Source organism: Schistocerca nitens, chromosome 2 (genome assembly GCF_023898315.1).
Source record: "Schistocerca nitens isolate TAMUIC-IGC-003100 chromosome 2, iqSchNite1.1, whole genome shotgun sequence".
NCBI lineage: Eukaryota > Metazoa > Arthropoda > Insecta > Orthoptera > Acrididae > Schistocerca > Schistocerca nitens.
The window spans coordinates 397528375-397550034 of NC_064615.1; the positions used below are offsets into that span (position 1 = coordinate 397528375).

General features: G+C 40.1%; 1 protein-coding gene across 4 annotated transcripts in view; it reads right to left on the reverse strand.

Moving 5' to 3' along the window:
- Positions 1–21660, reverse strand: part of LOC126236246 (DNA polymerase delta catalytic subunit) — a 184892-nt gene that overhangs the window by 38805 nt on the left and 124427 nt on the right. For all 4 annotated transcript variants that reach the window (XM_049945394.1, XM_049945391.1, XM_049945392.1 and 1 more), the window contains 6 exons: positions 20638–20852; positions 15847–16013; positions 15555–15700; positions 15379–15478; positions 10082–10218; positions 9504–9669 (listed from right to left, as the gene is read on the reverse strand). In XM_049945394.1, coding sequence (XP_049801351.1) covers positions 9504–9669; positions 10082–10218; positions 15379–15478; positions 15555–15700; positions 15847–16013; positions 20638–20852 — 931 coding nt within the window. The remainder of the gene's footprint in view (positions 1–9503; positions 9670–10081; positions 10219–15378; positions 15479–15554; positions 15701–15846; positions 16014–20637; positions 20853–21660) is intronic.

Consider the following 21660-nt stretch of genomic DNA (forward strand, 5'->3'; position numbering starts at 1 on the left):
CTTATTTAGAACATTTTACATAAACTGTGTATGTGAGAATTGATATTTGAAGTTATTAGGTTTTGAGAGTTGTTATGTTCGGTATTCATACGTATTGTATCAATTTTGGGATTAACTGAAGATACTGCAGTTACTGTTTGATTAGTTTCATGATAATTAGGAGTGTTTTGGGTTACTAGAAGTTATTTTATATTACTTGCCTGTGCATTAAAGATAAACCAAACATGTCTACTGAAGATAAGCAGGTTTGTGAGGCAGTAGTTGAAAGGAAAAGGATAGGACAGGAAGACAGAGATGATTCAGGAATCAGTGGTTATGGATTGTCATTAGATGGCCCATTAGCACATTCAACTAGTTATCCCGAGACACCGGGACAAACGACGAGAGATAAGTCAGTTTCAAAGGATCACCGAGGTGATGCAGATATACGGTCGATGTTAGCAGAGTTGCTAAAGGAGGTTAAGGAAACTAGAGACGAGGAAAGAATATTCTACAAATCATTAGAGAAAGGTCTCAGAGAATCATTAAAGGAAGGTTTACAAGAGATCAAAACATCGCAAATGAAGAGGGAATGTATTCTGAAGAAGGAAATGCAAGAGTTACCAGAACGACTGAAAATGAACGTCGACGAGAGAGAGAGTAAGCTACAGAAGAATATAGACCAGGTCCAGGGAGACGTGGAGAAGATGGAAGGAAAGTTAACAAAGAAGATAGAAGACGATGTTGAAGAAACTAAAGCCGAATTGGGAGAAAGGATCACCGAGGTGACGCAGATGCAGAAACAATGCAACGATGCGATTAAGGGGATAGGAGATAGGCAAAACCAATTGCCTGTCCATCTGAGAAATGCTATAGCCGTGCAACGAGAAGAAGATAACCAGAGGGTTGCAATGGAAGGTGAGGCCTTTACTTGGGGAGTCAAGAAGAAGGAAGGGACTACTAGTTATGATCAGTTTGAAGGAGAATTCTTGAAGAAATACTGGTCCAAGAGTCGTCAGTGTGCAGCACTTGAGGACCTACTACACCGCAAGTCACTTAGTACATGGAAAGGAACGTCGAGAGAGTTTGCCGAACATTTGTGGGAATTGAACAGACCTTAGAACAACCCCTGAGTGATGACGTAATGGTATCTGTGATAAAAGAAGATTGAATCAGAGAATGCAAGAAACTGTATCTGGGAGCCTAATTAAAGATAGGGAGGCCTTGATGGAGATACTGGAACAGTTAGAATCTGTTCGATCACAGGAACACAATCAAACTAATGATCAAAACCGAGAGGGAAGTAATGACCCAAGGAATCATTTTAATCATTCGTCTGATTATAGAGGAAGAGGTGGAGGGACCGGAAAACTGAATGACACTCCAAGTGAGGTCCGGTCAAGAGTGAGGGCTACAAGGACCCGAATAAACCTGCTAAGATATATTTAGGACATTTAGTTGTAAAACACACATTTGAAAAGGGGAAACGTTTATTTGCATTGTATTTTCTGATGTATTGTAATTAGAATTGCATATTTCATATCGACAATTACCTGAGAATGGGTATAAAACCTGTGACAACTAATTTGTAGTATAATAATTCATATGTCATGTGATCACATAATAATTTTTGATTGTATGTTGTGTGTTTCATTCAATATGGACTATAGAGGATTATTGCTGCTTGATAAAAAAAAACTGTAATTTGGACAATGCCATGTTTATGAGATGTAATAACCTTTTGTAGAAATTATTGTGGAGGCAGCCCACTACCGGAGTCGAGGGATTTTTTTTGTGAATTATACTTTCATTAATTATTTACACTATGTGTTTTGTTCAGATGTAGCAATGTTTAATTCCCTTGCCAATTCTTTTACGCCAGTGGCTCCAAAGAAGTTTTCGAGGGCGGGGATGTAAGGGGTCCGAAGGCCCTTACTATAAGTTTGCACTCGGCACAGGTCGATAGGGCAAACGATCGATAGTGTCGTGTTGCGAGAGCGAGTGTAGAGTTGAAGTCAGTTCCAGGTTGCGGGCCGAGCCGTGTGGAGGCTGGTTGCTGTAATGCAAAGCTTTACCGACAAAGGGAGTGGCCATCGCCGCGGTTTAACCCCTTTGTGTTAGAATAATACGGGAAAGTAAAAAAGTATAATTACGAGAGTGATTAGTGATATTTCAGTGCCGATATTTTTGGTTTCGCGTCTACCGCGCCGGCATTATTTGGATTGCAGTGTTGGATTGCAGTGATTGAATTTGCGTGTGACAATAATGAATAGCGAGGAAACCTGTGCTGAGATTAGCCGTTATTAAATATGTATGACGAAGGCAGTGGCTGTCTCCTTTTTCTTGTGTTTTAGAGACGAATATAGGTTCTTGATTAGTGAAGCTGTGTTGTTGTTGTTCTTGGTACCAGACATTTCATTATTACAGCATTGAGAAGGACAAAATGGAATGTAACAACTCCGTAGCAGTCAAATCCGATTGCCAGCCCCATTAGGTACACGGTCACATTAATTAATTATTATTTGGGCTGCTATTCAGATCCCGAATGAGCGGGATACGTAAAAATCGGAGGTGTTACAAAGGGAAGCTAGAAAATCTGAAAATTGACACACAGATGCTCAATCTAGATACAATTAGGCTCAGTGAAATGAAATGGAAAGAAGACAAATACTTCTGGTCAGGTGAGTATAGTGAAATACCAACAGCAGCAGATGGTACAACAGGAGTAGGATTCGTTATGAATAGGAAGGTAGGGCAGAGAGTGTGTTACTGTTAACAGCTCTGTGATCTGGTCAATCTAACCAGGGTCAACAGTGAATTAACACTGAGAACAGGTATACATGCTGACCCTGCAAGCTGAAAACCAAGAGACAGAGAAGGTATATGAGGATATTGAATGGATAATTCAGTACGTGAAGAGAGAGTCATGATGGACTGGAATGCAGTTATTGGTGTGTGTGTGTGTGTGTGTGGGGGGGGGGGGGGGTTGGCAGAAAAAAGGTTAGGGGAGAAGATGGGCTTGATAATAGAAATGAGAGAGGAGAAAGACTAATTGAGTTCTACAACAAATTTCAGCTAGTAATGTCAAACACTGCTCAAGAATCACAAGAAAAGGAGGTATACTATATTGAACGGGAGGTACGGGAAGATTTAAGTGATTGCATCATGATCAGGCAGAGATTGCAAAATCGGATACTGGATTGTAAGGTGTACCCAGGAGCAGATATAGACTCAGATCACAATTTAGTAATGACAAAGAGTAGGCTCAAGTTTAACAGGCTAGTCAGGAAGAATCATCAATACAGAAAGAAGTGGGATACACAAGCACTAAGGAATGAAGAGAGATATGCTTTATGTTCTCTGAGTCTACAGATACTGTGATAAGTAATAGCTCAGTAGGCAGTTTAATTGAAGAGGAATGGAAATCTCTTAAAAGGGCAGTCATACAAGTTGGAAATAAAAACCCATAGATACAAGGAAGGTAACTGTGAAAAAAACCAAGCATAACAGAAGATATACTTCAGTTGATCGATGAAAGAAGGTAGTACAAAAAAATGTTCACAGAAATTCAGGAACACAAGTTGTTAGGAATGAAATAAATAGGAAGTGCAAGGAAGCTAAAGAGAAATGGCTGCATGAAAAACATGAAGAAATCAAAAAATAAATGATTATTGGAGTGACTGACTCAGCATGCAGAAAAATCAAAACAACCTTTGGTGAAATTAAAAGCAAGATTTGTAACATTAAGAATGCAATGGGAATTCTTCCACTGTTAAATGCACAGGACAAAGAGCAGACAGATGGAAAATGTACGGCGAAGGCCTCTATGAGGGGAAAGTCCAATGACATGAGAGAAGAAGAAGAAGAAAGAGGAGTCGATAATGAAGAGATAAGGGATCCAGTTAAGAATAAGAATTTAAAAGAGCTCTGGAAGACTTAGGATCAAGTAAGTCAGAAGGCATAGAGAACATTCCATCAGAAATTCTAAAATCATTGGGGGAAGTGGAAACAAAATGACTACTGATGTTGATGTGTAGAATGTATAAGCCTGGCGATATACCACTCAACATTTGAAAACAGCTCATACATCCAACTTGCTGACAACAAAAATATACAGAAGAATGGAAAAAAATTCAAGATGTGTTAGGTGACTATCAGTTTGGCTTTAGGAAAGGTAAACGCACCAAAGAGGCAGTTCTGACATTGTGGCTGACAATGGACGCAAGATTAAAGAAAAATAAAGATACGTTCATAGGATTTGTCGACCTGGAAAAAGCATTAGATAATGTCAAATTGTGCAAGATGTTCAAAATTCTGAAATAAATAGGCATAAGCTATAGGACAAGACAGGTAACACACAATACATACAATAGCCAAGTGGGAACAATAAGAGTGGAAGACAAGAACAAAGCACTCGGATTAAAAAGGTTGTAAGACAAGGATATACTCTTTTGTCCCTACTGTTCAATCTATACACTGAAGAAACAACGACGGAAATAGAAGTAAGGTTCAACAGAGGAATTAAACTTCAATGTGAAAGGATATCAATGATTCGATTTCCTGGTGACATTGCTATAGTCAGTCAATGTGAAGAAGAATTAGAGGATCTGCTGAATGGAATTAACAGTCTTATGCATACAGAACATGAATTCTGACCAAACTGAAGAAAGAGAAAGTAATGAGATGTAGCACAAATGAGAACAGTGAGAAAATTAACGTCAGGATTGATGATCATGAAGTAGATGAAATTGAGGCATTCTGCTACCTACACAGAAAAATAACCCACAATGGGAAAGCAAGGAAAGACATCAAAACCAGACTAGCACTGGCAAAAAAAGGGCATTTCTAGCTGAGAGAAGTCTACTAGCATCAAACAAAGGCTGTAATTTCTGAGAATGTACATTTGGAGCACAGCATTGTATGGTAGTGAAACATGGACTGTGGGAAAACTGAAAAGAAGAGAAACAAAGCATTTGAGATGTGTTATAGAAGAATGTTGAAAAATAAGTGGACTGATAAAATAAGCAATGAGGAGGTTCTCCACACAATCGGCAAGGGAAGGAATATATGGAAAATACTGACAAGAACAAGGGACAGCATGGTAGGACATCTGCTAAGACATCAGGAAATAATTTCATGGTACCTACAGAGGTAAAAACTGTAGCAGAAAAGACATATTGGAAAACGTGCAGCAAATAATTGAGGGCATAGCTTGCAAGTGCTACTCTGAGATGAAGAGGTTGACACAGGAGAGAAATTTGTGGTGGGTCGTATCAAACAAACCAATCAGAAGACTGATGAGCCCCCCCCCCCCCTCTCCCCACACTAAATAAAAAAAATAAAATAAAAAAACAAACAGCGCGTGCACACACACACACACACACACACACACACACACACACACACACACACACACACACACGCTTATCTGTGGTATCAAATCTTTGTTGTCAGAAAGAAGAATCTATGTCAAGTATAATGAAAGCACCACTGGGCCTCATAGATGGTTGACAATGGTCTCTCCCAAGCAGCCATACTGAGCACCCTCCTACACATAGTCTGTTACTCCAAACAGTTTACACTGGATAAACAAAAAATTGAGAAACATTAGGGTGGTTTTAGTGATTCAGCTGTTCTCCATGTTCTCCTGCCACTTGAAGACAATGCACAGAACATTCACACCAACCAAGTGAAACAGCCAGAAAGTCCTCCTTTGGGAAGCTGTTCAACTTGTGTATAATGTTGTCTTGAATACTGGTTATGTCATCAAAGCATTGATCCTTCATGTAAATTTCTGCTCTTTGCCATTTTGTGGTAGGTTTGTATTGACAGCAAGAAGTATTGTCACCTTTGGTGATTTTTTCCTGAAATAGAGTTGTCTGCATTTTTCATTTCAATCAAGTTGCAGCAGGCAATCACATGTCATAGTTTTTGTCTGGGAGTTAAGATGTGCAGGCCAAATTTTGCACACATTATTCTCTTTTTAAAATCAGTCAGGATAATGTCCTCGACACCTGATTTAGAAATATTCAGTTCATTGTTCCACTGCAATTTGTGACAATATTGTTGACACAAAAAAATGGTTCAAATGGCCCTGAGCACTATGGGACTCAACTGCTGTGGTCATAAGTCCCCTAGAACTTAGAACTACTTAAACCTAACTAACCTAAGGACAGCACACAACACCCAGCCATCACGAGGCAGAGAAAATCCCTGACCCCGTCGGGAATCGAACCCGGGAACCCGGGCGTGGGAAGCGAGAACGCTACCGCACGACCACGAGATGCGGGCATTGTTGACACACTTCGGCTGCTTGTACATTACTTAGCGTATAATTGACTGAGCAAACGTACATCTGTTCTTTACAGTTATTGGTTCAAACTGCCACTTCAGTTATTGTGCTGACATTACTTATACGCCAGGAATAAAATCTTAGTCTCAGAGAAATTTTTGGACGAGATAGTGTAGTATATATGCAAGATCTTGAGGAAAGTTTCTCGTGAAGGGTATCTACCTAATGGTGAGCTGCTGTTCTCTGTCTGTATTCAACAGCTTTTCTGTTGAAACAGCAAGAGAAATTATGGAACATACTGTATCAAACCTTAGAATTTGATTGAAAGAGACTAGCCTGCAGATATTACCGGTAGCTATTTTTACATTAAGAACAGTTCTGCATTGCCCGGATAGTATGAACTTTGTATAATAATTACCCCATCCATGAATCAAGCTGTTTCTAGGTATGAGAACTGACTGAAGGTCAATATGGAGAACTCACATAAATGATACTTCTAAGATAGAAAGGAAGATGAAGGCACTGAAATTTGAGACTGGAAAATGGCGGAGAGCTCACATGAAAACTGTTTGCTTCATAAACAGAAGAAAGCCATTGATTATGAAGTCTCTTGAATGGTAGACCTTGTATGAAAATAAAATACCAAAATACAAAATCTATCAGAATTCGTAACTCCATTCAGCTACTGAGATGAAATGTACTAATCTTCACTAATATCATTCTAACCTTCAGTAATATATTATATACAATTCTCCAGATTTGAAGACTGAAATCAACATTTTGCTCAATACTATCTTCCTGTATTTGATAAATACTTGTATGGGTGGATCAAAGACATTAACAGCAACGAAGTACAATGCACAGTATACAACCACACGGAAAATTATCATATTCCCTACCTACAGAGGCAACCATCTACTACGGAGAAGACACTGCAGTTACAGAAGCAGTAAAATATGGCATATCTTGCACACAAAGCAGTGTAGTGCTACTAACCAATTCCCTAAATGTGCTAAAGAGCCTCAAAAATCCAAAATAGAACAGAAATGTATTGCCTATAATTATAGACATTATTAAAGACGTTTCTACAAATAAGCAAGCAACAATATTAACAAATTTCTTATTGATTCCAGGGCACAGTGCAATCTTTCATAAAGAAATATCAGACAGCCCAGCAAAGCGAGCAATGAGCTTTGGGAATGAAAAGGTGAGAAACTACTGGCAGACACAATGACAACAATTTCAAAAGGAGTGCATTATCACCCAGTGAAACCTAAAATAGCATTATCTCCTTAGTTTACAGATTGGAACAGAAGCCATCTATTCATAACAATGATACACAGGCGCACTTATGTTATGGCCAATTTCCAACCTGTCTGTTCCAAGGAGGATTGAAGGAGTATCCTTTATCTAACTTATGCAACGAAGAAGAGGACACGAACCAACTATTATTCTCGTGTACAAGTACCAACACATTACAAAAATCTTACCTGAGAATTGGTTAATGCAACGGTTCCCCTACCAGCATCAGCTGCAGTATTGTTGTCTACCCCAAAAAAGTGAACTAGTATTAAATGAGATGATCAAGCACTTAAATGTGTGTTATCCAACTATCTAAGATATACTGTGAACAAAATGTGTGGATATTTTAGACAATGCTTTTATTATTATTATTATTATTATTATTATTATTCTGGTACAATTACTTTATGAGTAGTTTTGAGTTGTGTCATAAATCAATACCCTACTTTTTTTTTGTAAATATCAACTAACAAAGTGCATAGCAGAATAACCATTAAGAACGATACTACACAAATATGATGGATGTCTGTATGATGATAGCCAAATACCAATTTAAAAAAAAAGTAATACATATGAGGGTGGTCTGAAAAGTTCTTGGAATCACCACGAGAGGTCAGTGCCAGCGCAACAAGTTGTTCACGAGATATTCAATTGGCTGTTGCCTGTAAACATGTGCCATGTCAGTGCTCTTGGAAGAGAGCTGTGTCAGTGACGTGGCTCTGTTGTTGTTCCTGTGTAGTGATTTGCGAAGATGGAAAAAAATTGAGATTCAAGCAGTGATTAAGTAACTTGTAAAGAAAAGTATGAAACCAAAGGACATTCATGCCAATTTCCAGAATACACTGGCGGACTCTGCTCCTTCATATTCAACTGTTGCCAAGTGAACAAATGAATTTAAATTTGGTCGGAAGAGCTTAAATGATGATCCGTGCAGTGGTTGGCCAAGATGTGTCACTCACCACTCCAGAAATCATTGCAAAAGTGCACAAAATGGTCTTGGGGGATCGCCGATTGAAAGTGCGTAAAATTGCTCATGCTTGCCAGATGTCATCTGAAAGGGTATATCACATTTTAACTGAAGAATTAGGAATGAAAAAAATTATCTGCAAGATGGCTGCCGCGACTCTTGGCGCTGGATCGAAAATGAATGAGAATGGATATATCGGAACAATGTTTGGTCCGTTATGGGAGTAATGAACAAGATTTTTTGCGCCGGTTTGTGACTGCAGATGAAACTTGGGTGCACTACTATACCCCACAGACAAAACAACAATTAAGGCAGTGGAAACATGCTGATTCTCTACGACCAAAGAAAGCAAAGACAATTCCTTTGGCAGGAAAGGTCATGGCATCAGTGTTCTGGGATGAGAAGCGGATTCTGTTTGTAGATTATTTCCCCACTGCACAAACAATTACTGGAGAATGCTAATCTAACATCCTGGACAAATTGCAACAAAAGATACACGAAAAAGGCCAGGTTTAGCAAGGAAGAAAGTAATCTTCCATCAAGACAATGCACACCTGCACCCACGTGCCGTTGCTATGGCGAAATTACACGAACTAAGGTATGAATTGTTGCCACACCCTCCTTATTCACCTGATATGGCTCCGTCAGACTTCCACCTCTTCCCAAAACTAAAAATTTTTCTTGGTGGACGAAGATTCACTTCAAACGAAGAATTGATAGCAGGAGATGACAATTATTTTGCAGGCCTGGAGGAAACTCATTTTTGAGATGGGATCAAGGCACTGGAACATCAGTGGACCGAGTGCATTAATCTACAAGGAGACTATATTGAAAAATAAAAAAAACGTTTCCATGATGTAAGTACTTTTTTTCTATTCTGTATCGAGAACTTTTCATGCCATCCTCGTGTTATACAACTTACATAGCAGACCAATTTAATTCTTATTAATGAACTGTCCTCACCTTGCGCAGCAATTGGGACACAACTTTGATCTGCTGCCCTCTAGTTAACAGGCTTGCAAGAGAAACTCCAGTTACCCTTGCCATCTCCATGTAGTTGATTATACACATAAGTTTGTCTAAAAGTCTTATTGGCAAATAGGCATCCTTCAAACAGTAGACAGCTAACCTAAACAGAAAAGAAACTTGACAGACTTCTGCAGTTATTGGGAAGAACACAAAATACGCTTCAAGGCAAACCACTTGGCAAAACTCAATTAGATACCGTGACTACCATACATGCAGTAGAACTAACGAAAGCATTTGCTTTTTAACTAGTGTTCTACAACAATAATTTAGCAAGATATAAGGTCCATCTGTACGGTATAAGGATTGGATACTGGGTATTCTTATAGTTTGTTGTTATTTATCTTGGCTAAAATAGTGCAAAAGTTTTATACTGGGAACCAAGCATCAGTTACTTAGATAAATCACTTAAAAATGAAGGTAAAAGCAATTAACAACAATTTTTTAATACTTCAATATTTACAAACACTTTATTCGCTTTCGCTTAGAGTGGCCTAATGGGAGCTCAGACTTACCTTCGCCTGGTCTGAGGATTCCCATTTTGAAGGTCTGTAATTATATTGTGATGCACATCTTCTTTCTGCTCTTGCAGAAAGTGGTAACTCACAGCATTTAGTGTATATGACCGCAGTTTGTACTCTCTCAGAAGAACCTGCAATTACATGAAGAAAGGACAATATTAACAGAATTGTTGGGACTCCCACAAATATATTTTGGAAGTTATCCCCATAATTTCTTATGAAAATTTAGGAAGGAACATCAATGACAGCAACATACACATAACAAAAATCACATGGAAAATGATTTACTAAATAAATTTAAATTCCAGGCTAAAATCAATGGAATCTCCAGATACGAATATCAGCAATGTAGGAAAGACAGACTGCTACTTACTGTAAAGAAGACATGTCAAGTTGTGGACAGGCACAATTAAAAGGCATGCACATAAAGCTTTTGGACAGCCTTCATCAGTAAAAGATGACACACATCATTCACACACAGACAAGCAAGCACACTTCACATACACACAACTGCCAACTCCAGCATCTGAGACCGGATGAAACTATCGTGGGATGCAAGCAGCACTCTGGAGGGGGCAGGGAAGGGGAAGGGATAGTAGTGTATGGGTAGGGAGAGAGAAGAACGCTGTCTGGTGGAGTGTTGCAGGGACTAGACTGCCAACAGGCACAGTGTCAGGAGGTTGTGGGGAAGGGAGGTGGGGAAAAAAGGAGAAAAAAAGGAGAGGAGTTGGGAAGATGGGCGGATGTGTTGGCACAGGGCTGCAAATAAACAGAGTGGGAGATGAGAATGGGGAGGAGATGATAGGACAGAGGGGATGGAAACTGTTGGGTTGAGGATGTGGGTACAGTATGTTATCATAGGTTGAGGCCTATGTGTAACTTTCCTCAATAACCACTTTACTGGACAATTACTTCAACACTGTTCTCATACTGAAAAGAGTATTCTAAACACACACACACACACACACACACACACACACACACACACACACAGAGAGAGAGAGAGAGAGAGAGAGAGAGAGAGAGAGAGAGAGAGAGAGAATATTAACAAAGCTCATATACTTTTATGGAAAAATGGAACGGAAGTTGGGGAAAAGGAATGGAACATATGCAAGAAGCAATGCTAAACACAGGATGGAGCAGAGGAAACATTTTTTTGAAACCGCTAGTACTCCGTGCCAAATAGGGGTACTAATCTTGAGTGACCATTAGCAGACAGCTCAGACAATGCTGTTTCAGTCGCTATGGGGCATTGGAGCGTACAGCATCATGTGCTTATCGTCGAGCAGACCTTTAGAAACAATGATTCTGCGGTCGTGGTCCCACATATTTTCCATCGAAAGTTTAATGTCGGAGGTCGAAATACTGTCCCAGATGAAACCCTATACTCTGATGGGTTGCAGTGTTTAGAAGCACGGGATCCATGATGAAAGAGAAACCACTTGGTCTTTGCAGTCCAGTTCGAACTTCAGAAAACGTAGACAGGGTGAGAATGGCAGTTCTTGCTAGTCTGAAATGATCAGCTAGGTGGCAAGCTGTACCACTGGGTATGTCACGTCATTACACTGTGCTAATTTCTTTGAAATCCTGTCATTTGTTGTTACAAGAGGATGTATAATGTAACTGATACTCTTCTTAATTTGCTGAAAGTTGTATGCAAGATTTCTTATTGCTTCTGAAATTGTTACTTTATCAATTCTAGCTTTTTTATGCTTGCATGGGATTTAATGTCATGATTTATTTGTGATGCTTGTAATGAAAACCACATTGTATTCTAATTATAATAATTTTCATGTAATAACTAACTGTAAGTATATATAACAGCACTTCAAAATTTAATCTTTCTCCTTGAACATTTATTCTCTTTGTTGTGAAAATACCCAAACTTTTTGCAGTGGCTTTTAGGAATCTGGGTCACTCGTTAGTTGTTTTTTTACATTATCTTTGAAGTAAATTGACAGAGGGGGCGGGGGTGGGGTGGGGATGGGGAGCTGACACCAAAGAGGAGTTATGCAATGCAACTCAAGGCGCGTATCTACATCTGAAAGAAGACGGCTTTCAAATTTCATGCCAGCTGCAGAACAATAGTGCTAGTAGTGCCACCAAGAGGATGCAAATGAGGTTTGCTTTAAATACATGCTGTAATGGTCATGAGTGTTAGTAACCTTCGAGACCGGATGTAGTGAGGTGATAGTAGCAAGAATGTCTTTCAGACGACGAAGGCATGATTATCAGCAGCTCACCGAGTTTGAATAAGGTTGCGTAATGGGGCTATGAGAAGCTGGATGTTCCTTCTGAGATGCTGCAGAAGGACTAGTCAGAAATGTGGCCATTGTACATGACTTCTGGCAGCGTTAGCCACGAGAATGTATGTTCGTTAGAAAACTGGGCTCCGGACAGCCAAGTGGCACTACCAAAGACCATTGAGTTCTGTGTGGCTCTGGCACTTTGTATGGCATCTGCAGTAGCAATCTGAGCAGCAGTCAGCACCACAGACACCCAATGAACTGTTACAAATCAGTTATTTCAGAGACAGCCCCGAGCCAGATCCCTGCAGCATGCACTCCACTGACCCCAAAACAACCGCCATATGAGACTTCAGTGCTGCTCGTTCAAGGGCAGAGATGAGATCTTTCATGTTTTCTGATAAAAGCTGATTCTGACTTGGTGTCAGTGACAGCCATGTGTTGATTAGGAGAAGGCCAGGTGAGCACCTGCAACCAACCAATCTGCGGCCTTGACAAACACCTAGTTATTATTTGGGGTGCAATTTCATATGGCAGCAGGAGCACTCTCATGGTTATCCCACACAACCTGACTGCAAATTTGATGTCAGTCTGGTGAGTCAACATATTGTGCTGCCATTCATGAACAGCATTATTTACCAACAGGACAATACTCTTCCATGTAAACCACTGTAACCCAATATGCTCTTCAGAGTGTCACCTTGTTGCCTTGGCCTGCAGATCTGTCTCCAATCAAGCACATATGGAACATCATCGGGTGACAACTCGTGTCAACAACCAGCATTAACCATCCCTGCTCAAGATGATGAGCACGAAGATGTAGTTCATCGTCAACTGGATGTCTTCCTCAATGCTGAGGAAGACCCAGAAGACGAACTCCCACTTTCCACCCCTGAAGCCGTGGTGAAAGTAATTAGGTCCATACCAACCAAAAAAGTGCTAGGATTTGACAGCATCACCAATCAGTTAGTTAAAAACCTCCCACCTTTGGCGATCACACACCTCGTGAATATCTTCAACGAGTTTACTTGTTCTCAGATTGCTGGAAACACCCGGAAGTGGTCGCAATACACAAATCAGGGAAAGACCCTCTATTCCTGCAACATACAGGCCGATTAGCCTCTTGCCAATCCTCAGCAACGTCTATGAGTTCCTCCAACTAATACCCATACAAGGACATATTACCAGGAAGCAACTTCTGCTGGATTTAGAATTCGAATTCCAGCAGAACCACTCTGCCCCACAACACATCATGAGAGTGGTTGAAGCAGCCACAGAGGGCTTCAACCACAGAGGTTACTGCGGGATAGTGCTACTAGACATAGCTGCAGCCTTTGACTAAGTATGGCATAGAGGGTTACTCAGCAAGTTATATACACAAGGGTTCCCTGGAAGCATAGTTAAGCTAATTAAAAGCTATCTCATGGACAGAAATTTCTCTGATAAAATAGAAACACCCACCTCCATCAGAAGGCGTATCCATGCTGGGGTGCCTCAGGGATCAGTTGTGGGATCCATATTGTACAGTTTGTAGACTGTGGACACCCCCACGGTCCCCCTGGTGCACACTGCACAATATGCAGATGATAGAGCCTTCTACGAATGTAATGCGAACAAGGACCTGGTCATCCGTAGGCTACAAAGGGTTTTAGATGACACAGAAACTTGGGCCCATCGCTGGCACATCACCATCAACTCTGAGAAGATGCAGGCTATGCTGATCACCCGGAAGCTCGGAAGGTGGAAGGTGTGGACCCCTTCAACCCCCCCCCCCCCCCTCAACGTTTACCTAAACAGAATCCAACTCTCCTGGCACAGACCCGCCAAGTATCATGGTGTAACCTTGGACTCTCATCTTACGTGGATGGCCCACATAGATCAGGTCTACGGGAAGGTCTGTGCCAGAATGTCCCAAGCATCAACACAACCAGCTCCCTTTCCCTGCTCTGTAGGAGTAAATGTGTACCAGGTGCTTAAATGGCCAATAACGGAGTATGCATGCCCTGTCTGGGGAAAAGCCGCCAAGCAGCATCTGGAAAAACTCCAGAGGTTCCAGAACCACGCGCTCAGGAGGGCACTGCACCTACCTCTGGGTTTCCCCACTGGTAATCCTAACGCCGCATCTGAAATCCCCTTCCTGAGAGAGAGTTTCCAAGAAGTGGCAAGGGCCTTCTATGAGAGCTCTTTCAGATCTGGAAATGACCTCATCCGCTCCCTAGGTCAGTAAGACATGTCCCCAATAATGATCTTCAATGACTAAGTTAAAGGGAAAATTCTCATCTCCAATTCCTAACCCTATTCCTTTCCCTCTAAACTCAATCGCCTCGCCAACCTCAGGCAAGTACCAGACACACGCAGAACATTCCTCACATTACACACATCCAAAAAATCATAGGGGAAAAAAAAAATCTCACACACAAGCAAAGCACGTGGAGTAAAAGCCAAAAGGCTACAAATTCCTCAAAACACTTCCCCAAAGAGGTAAAAGCATCAGATAAGAGAAAGAGAGAGAGAGAGAGAGAGAGAGAGAGAGAGAGAGAGAGAGAGAGAGAGACCAAGTGCAATATGCACGTAACTCTTATCCCACAAACTGACACCCAGCACCTGTATGACACAATGCCTGCATATTTACATGCTTGCATTCAACATTCTGGCGGTTACACCGGTTATTAATGTACCAGCATTTCACATTTGCAATGACTTTTCTCATGCTTACATTAACCTGGGGACGTTTAACATTAAAAACTTAAATATGTTACCTAGACAAACATATTCCCAAAATTTCATTACCCTACATTAATTATTTCTTGGTCTTGTTATTTATTTTTCGTATTAAAAAAAAAAAATAATTCTGTCAGTGTATTTAAGTTTAAATCCTATTATACCCATTCCTTGTTGAAATTAATACTAGCGACAATTTTTACCCATTTTCTTTACAGTCAAGCATATGTAGACGATTTTAGCATCTAACTGGACGGATTTTATTAATTTTACCTACACAGAAGTCTCATGTAAATCAGTGACTAAATAAAGAATTCAACTCACCAAGAGAAGATCGAAAGCGACTCGACCCTCAACATTGATATTTTTGTTTTCCCGTCGCCCCATCTGTTTGCTCTGTAGAACTTGTTCTTTCACAACAGATCTACAAAAGTTTATGGTGAAAGAAATGCATGTTGTAACACAGGGTACAAAACTGAAGAACAATTGCATTTACTTACTTTATATTTTTAATCCTTCCAAGGTAATTGAAATTTCTTGCATTCAAATGACTAGCTCTACTAATTAGATAATAAAAGTCGAAGTTATTAATATTGTAGCCAGTAAATAGATCAGGATCCACTTCCCGCACAAATTCTGCCCATTTCTATAAAATTTAGAGACATACCAATGAACAACAATTTTAATATGACAAAATAAAGCAAATCCAAAAACATGTAACTTCCATTACAACATCAATGCAGAAAGCCTGAGTATTGACAGGTACTGTTATTAACAGCAAACTTCACTTACTTCCAACATCTCTGTTTCTTTGTCGAAGCTCAATACTTTACAACCTACTATTGGAGCACAAGTATCAAGAGTGAAAACAATACGCAAAAATGGCTCATGTTCGCCTTGACGAATTACCATGTTAGCTATCTGGATGACTGGGTCATGATTTGGTTCCGGGAATACACCTGTTGAATAAATAATTATTTTCACATCACAATCCAATTTATTTAAAGCAAAAAACGTAAATAGGCCTAGATATAGATATCTGGGTACAGATAAATTATTTGAGTGTTGTAAATCAGACATTATGGAACTGGTGCATCCATTTCACATACACAAATACATATGATAAACTAGGTACATATTATGATGATGGTATTAGGGGATCAACACTCTCCTGACAAACCATCTGATAGGATAAAAACAATCAAGCAGCTGAAACACTGCTCCCCATGGAAGAACAGGAAACAATCAGCAAACATCCTTTTAAATCTCATTTGTGACAGTTGCTATAGCAGCAAGTGGTGACGTATGCTTTATTCATATGAAAAAAGCCACCAACTAAATAATTGTGAAATAGGATAGACTGTGTGAGATTGAATGTCACAGATGTGTTAAGCATTTTCACCTGTGGCACTGAATTATCTGCCAGTTTTCCACTAAAAGGGATGGGAATTGAACCCTGGGACCTCCGTACACACACTTCTCTCTGTTACTTAATCAAAACATTTAATTTTTTATCAGGGGATGTGCAAAATTGTTTCCTATTTTTGTAAATCAAGGTCTTTAGATTTCCCTTGATATATATATATATATATATATATATATATATATATATATATATATATATATATATAGAGGGAAACATTCCACGTGGGAAAAAATATATATATAACAAAGATGCTGTAACTTATTTTTCACAAGTGGGGCACTTTTGGGGTTCAGCATCGTTGTTTTTTGATGCTGTGACTTACCAAACGAGAAAGGGCTGGTAATAGGACACAATAAAAAACACACAAACACAAATTTCAGCTTTTGCAACCCACGGTTGCTTCATTGGGAAAGAGGGAAGGAGAGGGAAAGACAAAAGGACGTGGGTATTAAGGGAGAGGGTAAGGAGTCATTCCAATCCCGGGAGCGGAAAGACTTACCTTAGGGGGGGAAAGGAACGCGCGCGCACACACACACACACACACACACACACACACACACACACACACACACACACACACACACACATCCGCACATATACAGACACAGACAGACATATGTAAAGGCAAAGAGTTTGGACAGAGATGTCAGTCGAGGCGGAAGTACAGAGGCAAAGATGCTGTTGAGTGACAAGTGATGTACGAGGGGCGGCAACTTGAAATTAGCGGAGGTAACGGGAAGAGAGGATATACTGAAGGGCAAGTTCTGTCTCCGGAGTTCTGACAGGTTGGTGTTAGTAGGAAGTGTCCAGATAACACGGATGGTGTAACACTGTGCCAAGATGTGCTGGCCGTGCACCAAGGCATGTTTAGCCACAGGGTGATCCTCATTACCAACAAACACTGTCTGCCTGTGTCCGTTCGTGCGAATGGACAGTTTGTTGCTGGTTATTCCCACATAGAAGGCTTCACAGTGTAGGCGGGTCAGTTGGTAAATCACATGGGTGCTTTCACATGTGGCTCTGCCTTTGATCGTGTACACCTTCCGGGTTACAGGACTGGAGTAGGTGGTGGTGGGAGGGTGCCCTTCAATATATCCTCTCTTCCCGTTACCCACCAGGCCTCAACTACGCTAATTTCAAGTTGCTGCCCCTCATACATCACTTGTCACTCAATAACACCTTTGCCTCTGTACTTCCGCCTCGACTGACATTTCTGCCCAAACTCTTTGCCTTTACATATGTCTGCCTGTGTCTGTATATGTGCGGATGTGTGTGTGTGTGTGTGTGTGTGTGTGTGTGTGTGTGTGTGTGTGTGTGTGTGGGCGCGCGCGCGCACACAAGTGTATACCTGTCCCTTTTTCCCCCTAAGGTAAGTCTTTCCGCTCCCGGGAGTGGAATGACTCCTTACCCTCTCCCTTAAAACCCACATCCTTTCGTCTTTCCCTCTTTCCTGATGAAGCAACTGTGGGTTGCGAAAGCTTGAAATTTGTGTGTGTCTTTGTGTGTTTTTTATTTGTCTATCTACAAATGCTTTCTCGTTTGGTAAGTCACAGCATCTTTGTTTTTTAATATATTTTTCCCACGTGGAATGTTTCTAAGGGAAAGGCACTGGAAATCACCACCCAAATATTTCAATCTGGGAACCTCTATGCCTTGGTCTCATCTTGCAGGGGTTTCACAAAGTAGAAGCTCTACAACATGCCTCCTTGTCCTCCTGGTAGAAAAATAAGGAGAAATATGCTACATGTGAAGAAGGTTGGTTGGATACAATTCCACTTGAAATGCTTTATTTCATGTATAATTGGCTTGCTTGATCAGTAACACAATACAATACAAATAAAAACTTTTTAGAGATTCTATTAACAGCTCATTCATTTGGGTCATAAATTCATAACATGAAGTGATATAATTGCTAAACTTATTTGACACATTCAAAAAAATATTTGTAAGCAGCTGCGGTATTTCAGTTAACTTGTTTCATCTAAAAGACATTGTTTTGAAATAATATTACTAAATTGATAAAAAAAAATGCATGGATTATTTTCAAGATATCCTCGCCTATAAAAATCCTGATTCCAAATTTGTAATTTATTAATCAAATGCAATCATTTGATACACATGTCAACAACAATTTTTATTTTGGCATTTTTGTAATGATTTTCATTTTTGTATGTTTTTAAGTCCTTCTATCACTATGTTTTGTTCCATCAGCGTGTTACTAACATGACTTGCTTGTAAACAGAACCAGCTGTCTGTGACAGACCCCAAGCTCTGTTTTGGTGCACTAAATCCTACTCAGAATTAGCCTTCCACCTGACTTGAAACTATATAAATGATGAAACTTCCTGGCAGATTAAAACTGTGTGCTCGACCGAGACTCGAACTCAGGTCCTTTGCCTTTCGCGGGCAAGTGCTCTACCATCTGAGCTACTGAAGCACAACTCACGCCCGGTACTCACAGCTTTACTTCTGCCAGTATCTCGTCTCTTACCTTCTGGCAGAAGTAAAGCTGTGAGTACCGGGCGTGAGTCGTGCTTCGGTAGCTCAGATGGTAGAGCATTTGCCCGCGAAAGGCAAAGGTCCCGAGTTCGAGTCTCTGTCGGGCACACAGTTTTAATCTGCCAGGAAGTTTCATATCGGCGCACACTCCGCTGCAGAGTGAAAATTCTCATTCTATATAAATGATAATTTGATTCAATAGACATTGTGTACTTGTGATGTGTGGCTTAGCTCATGCCATAAGAATTTAATGAAGAATCTTTGTAGAAATGCCTGCCTCAACAGAGTGGGCAGTTAGTGGTGGAGTGATGTGAGCAACAGTTGGTGGTTTGGTTTGAAAAGTGCAGGTAGTACTTTATTTTGGTTTCTGGTAATAGTATGGTGGCAACACTGAGGTTTGTCATATTATATTGCAGCAGATAAATGTTTTTATTTACGTTGAAGGCTAATAATTATATTAAAAAATTATTCAAAGTTTCTGATTGTTATTTAAACCTTCAAGGTGATATCAGACATTATGTAAAGCCATGGACCTGGAACCCTGGACAAAACAGCAACAATAAAATACCTGCAGGAGCTGGAGGCTCAACCATATGCCAGAGAGCAAACACTGGTGACACACAAGCACAACATGCCAGAAAATAAAAAGTAAAACACAACAGCCAACACAACTACATATGCACAATAGTTGGTTACAAGTGTGGTCTTGGAGGGAAAAAAAATCACACACAATTCCCAAAAAGGATATTGTTTATCTATCTGAAAAGATAGTGTGTGTACTGTTGAAAGTGTGTAGAGTATGTACAAAGTTGAAAAAAAAGAAGAAAGTATCTTGTGGACATAACTTAAAGCTTTCTGTGTGCAATAGCTGGCCACAATCTGAAGTACAAATATACATTACGACACTAGAGGAATTTGTATTTTTCCTTCATGTTTTCATGATTGAAAGATATTAGATTTAAAGGTAGGCTTTAAGCAACTGGAATGGTGCTCACTACTTATTACAAATGGTACACAGGTATAAGTTATAATGATTTTTCTGTTCTTTCCATCTGTATGCCTTTCTGTTACTTATCTGACAGCATCTCTCTGCCCTGATTTGAAAGGGTAAATTACACACGGTGTAACAGATCAGGTGGAATTATCCCACTTGTTCTTATACCACTCCTGACGCTAATTTTAAAGTGTGCACATTAAAAATCAATACTGCTAAAATAACTTATTTGGGAGCCCTCATTCTCCTCTTTCTAGCAAATTTTTTCTTTTTCTGAAAAATTAATATTTCAAATGTTATGCACATTCAACTTTTTTCCCAGAATGTTCCAATATTAAAATGCAATTTTTTCTGAAATCCAGTGTACTATAATTTTGTAGTCCTGATTCATCTGTTTCCATGCATAACTTTACTGAAATAATTTGTTAATTTAATAATTTATCATATAATTTGGTCAAAGAAAGAGCAGTCAAGTAACTGTTTAACTTGTGACAAAACGTCAATACACGATATTAGCGTGCAACTCATATGAAAGTGCTCTACAGAATACTTATTATGGAGCAATACTATAAATATAAAATAATGCATATAGCCATACACTATATGGTTACATAATATATAAATACTGTATGGTGAATGAAACTGAGAAGAGTCAACCACTCACCTTTTCTTCCTGCACATTCAATGTCAAAACTTAATATTCTAAAAGGGGCTACTTTGCTCCACTCTCCTTCAGGGGGATGTGCTACGAGATCCTCCCACGATATGTCAACTTCAATCTGGCAACGGGACTGCACATGTGCTGTAGGGCGGGGACGCCACTTGCCTGCTGGAAGCTGCACCCAGGAACATCCAACCATGTGTGTGTCCACCATAAACCTGAAACAATCAATGACTGATTAAGGAAATGCACAAGGAACTATATTTCTTGACAAAACAGAGGAAAAGTGAGAACAAAGTAAAAATTACAATATGTGAAGAACACTGTGCTACTGCACTCTCCAGACATGTCTTCACTGGTCATTAGGTCGCAGTTTGAAGCGGAACTCATTACTGAAGACAAATATACTCCAGTTAATGGGAAGCACCCTGGACAGTAGTGGGATACCAACTAGACTGTTGCCTGCCATATGGCCCGACAACCAGGAGTGATGGTCAGAGGTGCCATTTCTTTTCATAGCACGACCACTTTGATTATCACCCATGGCACCCTTTCAGCACAGCAGTACATTGCTGATGTTCTGCACCCCGTTTTGTTGCCCTTCATGACAAGCCATTTTGGACTTAAAGTAAGATAATGCCTACCCGTACACGGTAAGAGTTTCTACTGGTTGTCTTCCTGCTTGACAAACCCTACCTTGGCCAGCAACATTGCTGAACAATCCCCAACTGAGACTGGAGCATTATGGGCAGCGCCCTCCAACCACATCGGGATTTTGACAATCTATGGTGCACTTTGATATAATTTGGCACAATATCTCTCAAGAGGACATCAAAAATTCTGTCAACCAATGCCATGCCAGGTAACTGCTTGTATATGGACCAGGGATGGACCAATGCATTACTGACTTGCTCAATTTGTGAAGCTCTTTTGCTTGAATATTACTAAAATTGTAATCGTTTCTTTGTCTGTACATGTACATCACATCTGCCGACTTTTGTCACATCCGGATAATTGCTTTGTGGT